The following is a 12,499-nucleotide window of genomic DNA, read 5'->3' on the forward strand; positions in this document are numbered from 1 at the left end:
CTGGCAGTATTGCATTAATAATAATTTGACCGTCCTAGTTTTTATGCCTCTGCGCCGGCGACAGCCGTGGCTAAAGGAATTATGTTTTTGGGTTGTCCATTCGTCTGTACGTGCGTACTTCTGTCTGGTCTATTCTTGTGAATGCTATATCTCAGGAATTCCTGGAGGGAATTACTTCTAATTTGGAACAAACGTCCACTTGACTCAAAGATGAACTGATTAGATTTCAGTGGTCAATGGTCAAAGGTCACTGTGACCTTACATTCGTCTCATTCTTGTGAAAGTGATATCTCAGGAACGCCTTGAGGGAATTCTTCAATTTGGCACAAACATCCTCTTGGACTCAAGGATGACCTGATTTGATTTTGGTTCTAAGGTCACTGTGACCTCACAAAACACGTTTTTTTACCTCAACTCAAGAATTCATGTGCCAATTATGACAATTTCCCACAAATGTCTAATAGGATAAAATGATGAAGAGATGACATTTTGGACAGGCATGGATATAAACTGGCAAGAGGGTCGCAGGTTCAAACCCAGATTGGAGTTTGCATGTTCTCTCCGTGTTAGCGTGGGTTTTTCTTCAGGTTCTCCGGCTTCCTCCCACAGTCCAAAGACATGCAGGTTAGGTTCATTGTTGACTCTAAATTGCCCGTAGGTGTGAATGTGAGTGTGAATGGTTGTATATCTCTATACAGTATGTCAGCACTGTGATGAATAGATGTGGTAATTCTAGTTTTTGTAGTTGTTGTATATTGTAAAGTATTGTGCAGTGTTTCTATTGTTTTCTTCATGTACAGTATGAGCAGTAGATTTTGTACTTGTGCAAGTTCTTCTGTAAGATTTTGGCTGAAACTTCAGCTGGAGCTTAAATCAAGTGATCTCCTACAATCCCCTCGTGGTTTGTCGTGGTGGAAATCATTTGTTTCTGTGATTTTTCTGTGCACTAGGAAAGGGTTTTTGTGTTATAGCGTATTTCTGAGAACGCAAAGCACAGACTTGATAATACATCCTCTGCTTAAAGTATTTTAAAGGGGACATATTATGCTTATTTTCAGTTTCATACTTGTATTTTGAGTTTCTACTAGAACATGTTTTCATGCTTTAATGTTCAAAAAACATATTACTTTTCTCTTACTGTCTGCCAGTATGCTCTGATTAGCTTGCGAGAAAAATATAGAGCACCTTTGCAAAGGTAGTTCTCAAACTTGTTGAATCACATGTTTTCTGATCTAGACATCCCACAAAAAACTGATATCTTATTTCACAGTTGTAGGCACTCCAGATACCCAAATGTTTTTCATGATATGTCCACTTTAATGTAGAGAAACAATAACCATTAAATATTGCATTATGAGGGAGCATTATGTCGTTCCAGATGTGGTTACTCACGGCTTCGCCTGATTGCCCTCTCGGCCCCACAGGTCCATCAGATCCCTAAAATAACAAAGACAAACACAGATTCAACACATAAATCTCATGCACCTCTCTGAGTCAACCTCAGGCGTGGATACATTTATATCCCCACAGACATAATCTGTGAAAATAGCTCATTAAAGAAATCCACTGCCTGACAGATAAGGCTCAACTATCTTCGAGCAAAGACTAATAGACCGCTCTCTCAAATTTCCCCCTCGCCCGCCCGCCCATCTGGATTGATACGATCTTGACAGAGCTTCTATCTTTCATATTTTCAATTCTAAGTCCGGGATGCACTGCATAGCTTCCATGTCTTTTGCGAACCTTGATCCTGAATGAACTCAGGCCAGCGTATCAGAATTAAATTCAAGAGTTTATGACTTCATTTCAGTGAAGCCTTTTTTCGATGTGTGGTGCTCTACCATCGTAATAGTTTGTAGAATTGATTCACTGATCTGGAAAGGTTTTAACCTTACGTGATGGAAAAAATTAAGAGAAACAAAGCACTGCAGCGGGATGTGTTTTCTAGGCTTTGTTTGTTGCAAGTAGATTTCTTTAAAAAAAAAAAAAGCACTCACCCTTTCTCCTGACTCTCCGACAGGCCCATGAGGACCCGGCTTTCCTCTGTCCCCCTACAAGATAAAAGCATTAGCCACAAGCCTCAAGATATTTAGGACAGTTTTCTCTTTATAGCAGAGCAGAATCCAGCAGATGCTTTACAGCGTCATCATAGAAATCACAATCATCACGATCATAATGTGCAAACAAACACCTGCAATATGATGTGTGAGGTATTGATGCATGCCGTGTGTTAGCGCCTGAATGACTAAATAAATACGGCTACAATGCTTTATGTTACCAAATCTAACTCACTCTGTGTCCCTTGTTTCCCGGGAGACCTGGCAGGCCGTCAAAACCCCTGTCACCCTGAAAAGTAACAGAGAAGCAAGTGCATTAAACCCTGAAACACACACACGCATACGGTAATGTGTAAACATTAGCAGAATTGTACTGAGAGTCTCCCCTGGCAGAGCCTCCCATCTGCTCTGACTATGTGTTGGGGAGAGGGAGCTTTCAGATTAGCTGTAGGTCTGTTAAAATGCTGCTTTGACTGATAAAGACTCTGCTGTTCTGTCAGACTCGGCATCAAGGGAGCCTGATTTATTTGCTAAGCTCGTCCTGCAGCTGTTAGGTATTGAGTTGCCTTGTTGTCAGTGCATATAATAAGCTGTGGGCTACCTAAAGGCTTACACTTGCAAGTGGAGAGAGTTTGTTATCGTACAAGACCTTGCTGCGGTATTGTTGGAAACAGGAAACTTAAAGGAGTCATATTATGCTAATTTTCAGGTTCATACTTGTATTTGTTGTTTTTACTAGAACATGTTTACATGCTTTAATGTCCAAAAAAGTCATTCTTTTTTCTCATACTGTATGTCTGAATATACCTGTATTCACCCTCTGTCTGAAACGCCCCGTTTTAGCGCCTGTCTCTTTAAGACCCCCCTCCTAAAAAAGCCCAGTCTGCTCTGATTAGTCAGTTTTCCGCACTTCCGCATCTGCGCTGTCTCGTCTTTATGGCTTCACAGCAGCGATGGACTCATTGTGTGTTTCAGCTCCACAGGAGTTTAGCTTCACTTGTACCAGTGACTGTAAAGTTGTGACATCACAACCTTAAGGAAGTCCTGACGGCTGCATGATTTTGCAAAAATATTTAATTGTGATTATTTTGACTGATGTTGCAATTGCAATGTGATTTGCAATATTAGAGAGAATGATCATTTTTTACATAATTTTTCTCATTTTCAGTGAAAAAACATGATTATGGTATAATTCTTGCGGGGATCTGTACCAAACAAAGATGTTTTCTTAAGCCTGTAGAATATAATGTGTGGGCCAGCACATAATGTTGACACACATTTCACCTTTAATAAATATTGTGATTTCCTCCTCATCCTGCGATTTGTAAATTGCAGTAGTCCATATTATGATTTAGATACATTTTTGATTAATTGTGCAGCCCTAGTTTAAAAGCAGAAGTTGTTGCAGTTGTCTGCATTTCTCTGTGGATTGAGCGTTTTGATGCTTTCATAGTATTTATATAGCACGTAGACCTCCTTTATAATCAAATAAGACATTGAAAGTGTCACTTTCTACCATATGGCACCTTTAATTCATGGAAACTCAACATCAGCAATATGGTCTAACAACTGGCAATGTAGCATCGACACAGCTATTAACCTCAACTAATATCCGAACAAGCTGTAAGGATGTAAATAAATAAAAATCGGTTGGTTCTTGGTGCAGCTCAAATAGTTGAGATTATAACTAGTCAATGCAGTGCTGTGAGATTTTACCTTAGAGCCTGTTTCACCCGGAGCGCCACGACCTCCGTCGACTCCCGAATACCCCTACGAGACACACAATCCAGTTAAAGTAGGTTTTTACTTTATGTTACATCAGGCACAGTATGCTTATGAACCTACAGTACTCTAGATATCTCACCCTCTTTCCTGGCTTTCCATTAATTCCCAGAGGGCCTTGCAACCCATGTAGTCCCTATATGAGAAAGGAAGACAAATGGAAAGGTGTGTAAAAGGGAAAGCAGGAGGACAAAAGGAAATTAATAGTGATATGATGGAAGCCAGTAGTGAGGTAAAAATAATGTCTGGTCTTACAGGAGGGCCATTTTCTCCGCTGTTTCCTTTGAACCCAGAGGAACCTGGAAGACCCTGCAAAATAAAAAATTAATTTAAGCATGACGTGATGCACAGGAGCAATTCAACTCCAAATTCAGCACCAAACAAACAAAGAACAAACCATCTTAAACCTTAATCATCTGTTTATTTTTGCAACCCTGCAGTGATTTGAACACAGTGAGCCTGCATAGTGATGAGGTTAGGATGGGAGCGAGTAGAGGGGTAGAGTTTGTGCCTGGTCAGGCAGAATGTGAAGTGGAGGTTAAAGGTTGAAGGAGCCCTGGAGGTATGATGCAAATTTAGTCAAGGTCAGAGGAGTGCCTTACCACTGGGCCTGATCGCCCTGTGAGACCCAGCGGACCTGGAGGTCCCTTCATAGCCAGCTGGAAGGAAAACACAACTGGATGCTTTATGTATGCTGCACAGGGCACCTTTTCACTTGTAATGTGCAATGAGTTGGTCTTCATACAGCATAAAATGAAAGTCACTGGTGTTATAATATAGCATGATGAAACCAAAGTGTACCTGGGTCTGCTGCAGGATTGCCTGAGCTTGCGCCTCCTGAGGAGTCACCACTGGTCCCTTCTGGGAATCACCTCCATGCCGGTACTGGAGGCAAAAAGAGGATTCAGTCCCCACCGCAGGATTCCCCAAATGTAAATGAAGCTCAATCACACAGCCCCCCCTTGTGGTCATGCCGCTACACCACATTGGGGAAAAGGTGTGCTCTGAGTGCGTGTTTGTGTGTGTGCGTGAGCATGCATGTAAGGTCTTACCGGTAGCATCAACATGGTTCCTGGAGGACCTGGAATCCCATCAACCCCAGCAAGACCAGGACGTCCTGGGGGACCCTGAAAAGAGAGGTCGGGGAAAGAGATAAACATCGGCTACTGTGTGTGTGTGTGTGTGTGAGAGAGTGTCTACACAGAGAGAAAAACAACCCCTGCAATCTAATCACTGTAAAAACAAACCTTTACTCCATTTCCACAGGGCATGTCACACACGCACACACACACACACACACACACACACAGACACTAGCTTATCTTCTGTTTACACACTGTAAATATCCATTTAAACAAGTCATTTAATGCAGCGTTGAGTCATTAAAATTGTGTTCATCAGATTACCGTTAAGTTAAATGATAAGTATTCAAATTGGTGAGATACATTCCTCTCTTTATGGATCAAGGGTAATTTTCTTGGTACTTGCTTTTGTCAAATAACTGACACTTGTCTCTAGGAACAAGTGGATCAGAAGTAGATATACTGTAAGTTTAGTTTGGTTTTAAAAACGTATATATATATTAATCCTGAATAGGCATAGAAGTAAGTAAGTATTACATAAATCCTTAAAGACATGAGCTCATTCTTATGCGTCACTGGTGGACAGGCTAAAGTGTGTTAAACAGTCTTGTGTATGTGTGTTGCAGTGTGTTCCATTGTGATGAATCATCGACAAATACCCTTATTCGAGCAATCACACACACACACACACAAAAGCAAATCAGGTCAAACACGTGGGTGTCGACATTCGTCCCTGAAGTCCAGCAGGTTCACTTCAGGACTGGACATGTTGCACAGTGAGGTTACAGTTGAACAGCTCTGTCCCACAGGTGGAGGGGTCAAAGTGGGGCCAAACTAACCCAGTAGAGTGCCGCAGGCATGATGTATTTTTGTAGGTCAACCAGGAAGTTGGCATCGCCCCTGTTCCCTCGACAAAAAGCCAATGGGATTTTTTCCATTTTGTATTATTGCAGAAAATAAACTCTGTGGCAAACACACGTTTATGATGCTTAAACGTTTTGTTCAGCAAGATAAACTCCACAAATGATCACCACTTCTATGATCTGAAGTGTGAATGCAATCGCTAGAAGTAAAAAGCTAACGTTAGGCTATAAACAAACTACACCACGGTCGTATGAGCGCGAGTATACACAACGATGCTGTAAAGGCGGACGAGTTGGTGTGATGACATTTAGTAGTCTCATTCAGCCACTTGTTAGCCACCGCCTTTTTTAAGACACATAAAAGCTTGTGGGGTATTTATTGATGTATTTTATATAAAAGAAAAAAATCTTCTCTTCAGCTTGTGTTAACCACAGACCTTATTTAAAGCATCTAACTAAACACCCATTGACTGATTGAGGGAACCTGAAGTGCTAAAATGCTAACTCATTTCCGGGTTTTAGGACTCCTGCAGCACTCTATGGGTCCAGGTCCAGGCCTAAGCCACACTCACCAATTCACCAAGATCTCCCCTGGGTCCTGGAGGGCCTTTTGGTCCAACTGGGCCAGCGAGTCCCTGTGAATGAAACATTCACAGCACTCAAGCAAACAATAGAGAACATATTGTGGCTTAGTTTTCTACAAAATTATACTCTTCTTCTACGTAACACCACTAATGTCTTTATTGCATTAACGCAACTTGTGATTTTTAGGTTGTAGCGGGCTCAGTTTTAAAGCTAGAGTGAAGATATACTAGCGTCATATGAATCTAGAAAAACCTAATCAATCCACTGGTACCAACCATGTCATACTAGCTTGTCACGAAGGAGACTAATAACGCGCCAAATTTCACTCAATTTTGTTGAGGAAAAACTGTCACGGCCATTTTCAAAGGGGTCTCTTGACATCTGACCTCAAAATATGTGAATAAAAATGGGGTCAATTGTACCCACGAGTCTCCCCTTACAGACATGCCCACTTCATGATAATCACATGCAGTTTGGGGCAAGTCCTAGTCAAGTCAGCACACTGACAGCTGTTGTTGCCTGTTGGCCTTGAGTTTGCCATGTTATGATTTGAGCATATTTTTTATGCTAAATGCAGTACCTGTGAGGGTTTCTGGACAATATTTATCATTGTTTTTTGTTGTTAGTTGATTTCCAATAATAAATATATACATACATTTGTATAAAGTAAGCATATGTGCCCGCTCCCATGTTGATAAGAGTATTAAACACTCCTTATCTCCCTTTAAGGTACATTTTGAACAGATGAAAAATAATCGCTATTAAATATTTTAATCGATTGACAGCCCTAATTCTAACCCTCCAAATCCTTGACGATAATCCCTTTTTATTTATTTATGTAGTCTTGAATCAAAATACTTTTACTTCTTTGGAATGTTGCAGTTTTAATGATCGTTGCATTAATAGTGCAGGGGTGTATTTTTAGGACCTGAAAACCCCTGTTTCCTTTTCTGAAAACACCACATTTGGCTGCACTCCAAAATTCTCAACAGTTTGCACCACATCTGGTCACTTCCTGCTTATGTTCCATATGCCACATCCTGTATAATTACAGAGACGAGGCACGGTCAAAATGTCTGTTTTCTTCTGTGTTCAGGCAGTGAATAGGCTTACCTGTGACCCTGGTAGACCCTGGGGTCCTTCCAGTAATGTACCCTAGAAACAAGCACAGATGGAATGAAATGTACATTAGGAGGGTATCAACTCATTCCCATGCTCATAACTAAAGCTACGGTGCTATTCATTAAATGTCACTAGCAGCTCACCGGCTCAATAATGGCTTGCTCTCCCTTCTGGCCCTTCTCTGCTCTGAGGCCAGCCTGAGGAGGAGAACGGGATGAATGGATGTGAATTGTAAGAAATCACTTGACACAGGCAATTGAAGACATGACCACTCGCTTGGTGTGTGAGATTTACCTCTTCTCCTTCCCACGTCCCTGCTCTTTCCCGCTCTGCAAATTCAAAGCCCTCCTCGTATGTCTCGTACTCTTCATACTCTGACTCCGTGTCATTCTTGTAATCTTCATATTCGTGAATCTGTTAAGGAATGGAAAAAAACTCACTTCAGGTGTGTTCATTGAATACCAAAAATAGGCTCTTAGTGTTTTTCGTGCAAAGGTGAAGACATGTCTTGCATTTGCATTTAACCCACCTCGTAGTCAGTAACATTCGGGCCCACTGTTACCGTGGAAACTGAGAGATCATCATAGAGGTCTCCGTAAAGGTCACCATGCTCCTCCATCACTGGCTCCTTCACTGGCTTGTCCTCCTGCAGGCCGACACACAGGCTTAAATGAGTCATGGCAAAGATGAACCAGGGGACGCTGAGCTCGTCTCGTTAGCGCCGGGCGCTTAGCACACGATGTGAATGTTAGCAAAACAGGTGGATTTGATGGGATTGTGTTGATTATCCGGGATACGGGTTGACAGGTGTGCAGTTAATTACAATGCTGGAGTGTAATTAGCTGATGGACTACATCGCATTCATGTGGCAGCATGGCAGAGATTACAACAGCTACAGAAACAGCGTGAGCTCGAAAAATTAGTTCACTTGGCAAATTAGCAAATAACAAACATGAAGGAGACATACACAAACGTTCCTCGGTTGTTGCAGTGGGAAGTTAAAATTGGATTTTAAAGGGACAGTGTGTAACATTTTGGGGAAATTATTGGCAGAAATGGAATATAATATTCATGTTTTCATTAGTGTATAATCACCTGAAACTAATAATCGTTGTGTTTCCGTTAGCTTAGACTGAGCTCTACATATCTACATAAGGAGTAGCATGACACGCTTGTGAAATTGTGGTGCAAAACCGCAACTTCCGTTGCTCCTAACGTAGCGTTACTGTGGCGTTACCTCGGTTTTGCACTCAGCCACTCACGTTATCGCGGTCTTGGAAAAGGAGGAGTAAGCGGATGGGTATTCAGTTGGTTGCAATCTGCAACCACACCACTATGTGTCACCAAATCGTACACACTGTACCTTTTAAAAAAAAAAAATTATATACAGTTGTGGCATATTCATAGTATAAAAGATTTAGATCCTATCCGAGCTTATTTACACGGCTCTGTTGAATAGCTGATTCTGATTGGTCAATCACGGTGTTCTACGGTCTGTTATTTCTTTATAACAGACCATTGCTATGGGTGTAGTTCTGATGTTTTTGTGTCAAATTATTGATTTCCTTAAGCAAGTAGCCGTGTAATAAGCAGAATAATGCACAGCTAGCGGGTCATTATTGTGAAATAAACCCTGAAAGGGCGATGCGGTCTTGCGTTATTTCACAACAATCACTGTACGTTATCCCTTACATATATTCACACTGAATGAACTGTAAACCCAATAATCATTCTGTAGGTTCGCATACAGGAAGATACACACTGTATGTACCATGCATACCAAGCTTTTCAGATATGCATGTACTACAGCATGTTCTACAAAAAGCGCACACGCAGACACAAGTCATATAGTGAGATCATCAAAAATGGCTCATTTAAGATGCGTTCTCCATGTTTTCTGTGGTAGAGGTGATGATTAGGATGGTGCTGGTTAGTGGTGGTGGTGGTGATAAGCGACTGGAGAGGGATGCGGTGCTCTCTATGGTTAGGAGGTATTAGGGGAGTGATCGGTTAGAGCTGCAAATGGCAGGAGGGGGTTGGGATGGAGGGCATCTACAGGTAAACTACCTCCTTAGTAACCTTTGATTGCAATGCACTGGGCACCGCAGTGGGGGCCTCAGCTGTAGAGTCTGGTTCATGTGTGGGCATCTCAATGAAGGTCTTGTCGAAGACTTGAGTGGGGACGACGGTTTCTGAGGTGCTCTTCTTAATTTCTGGCAACTCTGTGGGCTGAAAAGGTTCTTGGGACAGATACTCGGGCAGCGATGTGGACACTCTGAGGAAGCCGTCCTCAACACCCTCCTCGTCATGTTTTTTCTTTCTGGATCCCTTCCTGCCCTTGCCTTTGCCCTTGCCTTTGCCTTTGCCTTTGCCTTTGCCTTTAGAGCCCTTGTCCCTCTTCTTTTTGTTCTTTTTGCCTTTCCTGTCCTTTTTGGAGCGCTTCTTTGGTTCATCCTCGAGCTGGTCACTTTGCAGAAGGGCATCAGACCCAAGTTTGGAGGTCTTTTATGAAAAAGGGGAATGCAAGATGAGGGCACAAGTGGAAGATGGAGAGAAAACAAACACTGCTGTGAATGAAAATACAAGAGTTAAGTGATGCATTCAAGTCCTGTGACACCCTGATAGGGTCAAACACCTACTGTAATTCCCACTGAGCTGGCAAAAACCTAAAACAAATATGAAATGAGAAGGGACAAACAAATGTGGAGTTTTTCCCGCAGAAGACATATTTGCTTGAGCAGTCAGGGGTCACTGTCTATAATCCTAACGAGGTGCTAGTTCTTAGTGCGCTCTGGCAAGTGAGCAAATATGCGTCATCCTCCAGAGTGATGTCCGTTGCATGTCAGTGACATGAACGGCCTCTGCCTGAAATTGGCGCTGAAAGCCCTGTCTGCGAAAGACATCAGTGACGTGATTTAGATCCACTTGTAAACAAGGTCAGTGTGAGAAGGGGGAGTGATGGGAATTAGGTCAGTGGGGTGACAGATGTTGACATGTTTTGGATTTGGAGCTCATTTCTCAGCTGTAGTTCTTTAAGAGCCAGCTGGATGACTATGGAAATAGCCTCACGCTATCATTAAGGAGCCATCTCTGGAGCATAATCAACGACCACACATTTGCGTGCAAACACAAATGCACGCATATATGAGTGTATGCACGTGGCTAAAACTGTGTATTCCTTGAAGCCCAGCCACACATTTATATATATCTGCCTTGATTCCTCTGCTGCCTCCTTCCTCCTTATCTATATCTCTCACATGCCAAAAAAGAAAAATACAGTAATTCATATCCATGATTGATTACATTTTTTATGCACGCCTTGAGGAGGGGAAGAGCTTTTATATCATGTTTGAGTTATGGGCTCCTGGCTGGCTCTATGTGTGAGTGTGAGCACCTGACCTTAAGAATGCTCCACTGCTGGCTGCATTTGAAAGAAGACACTTTTCCTTTTGACTGATGGCCTATTCTGTCCTTATCTCTCAAGTCTCTTTTCGCAAACACTCGGTACGTTTTGCACTGTACTCAGACCTCTTCTTGGCCGGGGCCGTTGGCCACTTGTAAATCAGTCTTAGGAACACATAGCTCTATTGACAGGCATGCTTGAGCTCCTTTTACTGGCTGGCTGGGAAGCAACGGCTTCTGCAAGCCCACTTTAGCAGCCAGAAGGACATGATAATGTTTTAACACGAGTAAAAGCTCATCATATTTCTCAAAAGGCATTATACCACACAGGGCCTCTAAGGAAATGTGGAAAACTCATATATCTGGACCTTTGTGTCTGCCATGTGTCTGCAGCTAATTAAGGTGACCTGAAGCTCAGCTGGCGAAGAACTGTACGAGGATTTGCTTGGGTTTTTTCCAGTAGACATTGCCTCCTGTTGCTGGCAGTACTGACCTCCTGCACGACCAGGGATTGGCTGATGTAGGGCAAAGCAGAGTCACAGTCTGGTATGTAGTCTACACAGTAGTCGGCAGCGGCCTGGGGGTCGTTCAGAATCAGTAGTTGCTGAATGTCTCCCTGAAATAAACCAGAAAGCAGACAGAAATGATAGACATGTGTCATGTTATAACGCCAGGCATACAGGAGATCTCGACTGCACTGACAGAAACATACAGCAGCTGCTATACTGCACAGTGAAGACTGAACCTGTAACGAAACACCACAGACATTATGAGAACAACAAAACAGGCCGCATACCGGGCTGTAAAGCAAAGTATAAAGTAACACTTTATATTAGGTTCTGTAATAAGCGTTAGTTAACAAGTAATAAGGCCCTTATAAGACCTTACAAGTGTATTAAGCAATAAGTGTTAATAATAGCATTATAAATATGTTTATTAGATTATGAGACATTTATAAGCACTTAATAAGAAACTTGTTAAGAGTTTATAGACTGCTTAAGAATGTCAATAAACATCTTCTGACACGGCTTTGTTGAATACTTGATTCTGATTGGTTAATCACGACGTTCTACGGTCTGTTATTTCTTTATAACAAACCGTTCCTATGTATAACTGACCGTTGCGGGACGCACTTGGACTCTGAAGGACCATTTTTGTGTCAAAGTATTGATTTCTTAAGTAAGTAAGTGTGTAATAAGCGGGACAATGACCCCATTTTTGTCTTTTTTAGGGGGGGTCTTTAGGGGGAAATAGCAGGTCAGCAGTAGATGTCACATAGAAGTGGTGTACATCATCTGAAAACTGGGAACCTGAAGATGAACTTCAGCTCAGCACTGTGTGTCAAATTGTTCTAGTCATAAATCTGAAATAAACATTAATTAATTAATTAATTAATTAATTAATTAAAATAAATAAATAAGTGTGTAAGGGCTTAGAACATTATGATAGAAGTACATGATGGCCATTCCCATGCTCTATCATGTCTCTCTATCACGGTGAAACCATTTGTTACACAGATTTGGTGCTAAATTTAACCATTTTTTACGACTTGAGAATTGATAAAAAATGATCAATAATCCCTCCAAAATACCACATTCAATCACCA

The 12,499-nt window shown here is 41.9% G+C and overlaps 2 protein-coding genes across 7 annotated transcripts in view; one reads left to right on the top strand and one right to left on the bottom strand.

The window, feature by feature from the left end:
• The window catches only part of rdh8a (retinol dehydrogenase 8a), a 180,740-nt gene that overhangs the window by 125,060 nt on the left and 43,181 nt on the right, over positions 1-12,499 (top strand). The gene's annotated exons all lie outside the window — the stretch shown is intronic.
• The window catches only part of col5a3a (collagen, type V, alpha 3a), a 67,827-nt gene that overhangs the window by 36,455 nt on the left and 18,873 nt on the right, over positions 1-12,499 (bottom strand). For 3 of the 5 annotated variants that reach the window (XR_012596738.1, XR_012596737.1, XM_074656352.1), the window contains exons 5-20: positions 11,387-11,509; positions 9,559-9,993; positions 8,021-8,137; positions 7,786-7,905; positions 7,635-7,688; positions 7,483-7,524; positions 6,357-6,419; positions 4,892-4,966; positions 4,641-4,724; positions 4,442-4,498; positions 4,095-4,148; positions 3,922-3,975; positions 3,774-3,827; positions 2,293-2,346; positions 1,998-2,051; positions 1,393-1,437 (exon numbers count right to left, since the gene is read on the bottom strand). Coding sequence is in view for 3 of the 5 variants with exons in the window: in XM_074656352.1 (XP_074512453.1) it covers positions 1,393-1,437; positions 1,998-2,051; positions 2,293-2,346; positions 3,774-3,827; positions 3,922-3,975; positions 4,095-4,148; positions 4,442-4,498; positions 4,641-4,724; positions 4,892-4,966; positions 6,357-6,419; positions 7,483-7,524; positions 7,635-7,688; positions 7,786-7,905; positions 8,021-8,137; positions 9,559-9,993; positions 11,387-11,509 (1,485 nt within the window). In the remaining 2 variants the exon portion in view is untranslated. The remainder of the gene's footprint in view (positions 1-1,392; positions 1,438-1,997; positions 2,052-2,292; positions 2,347-3,773; positions 3,828-3,921; positions 3,976-4,094; positions 4,149-4,441; positions 4,499-4,640; positions 4,725-4,891; positions 4,967-6,356; positions 6,420-7,482; positions 7,525-7,634; positions 7,689-7,785; positions 7,906-8,020; positions 8,138-9,558; positions 9,994-11,386; positions 11,510-12,499) is intronic. The other 2 variants (XM_074656353.1, XM_074656354.1) reach the window with 2 other exon arrangements.

This window comes from Sebastes fasciatus, chromosome 13 (genome assembly GCF_043250625.1).
Source record: "Sebastes fasciatus isolate fSebFas1 chromosome 13, fSebFas1.pri, whole genome shotgun sequence".
Taxonomy (NCBI): Eukaryota; Metazoa; Chordata; class Actinopteri; order Perciformes; family Sebastidae; genus Sebastes; species Sebastes fasciatus.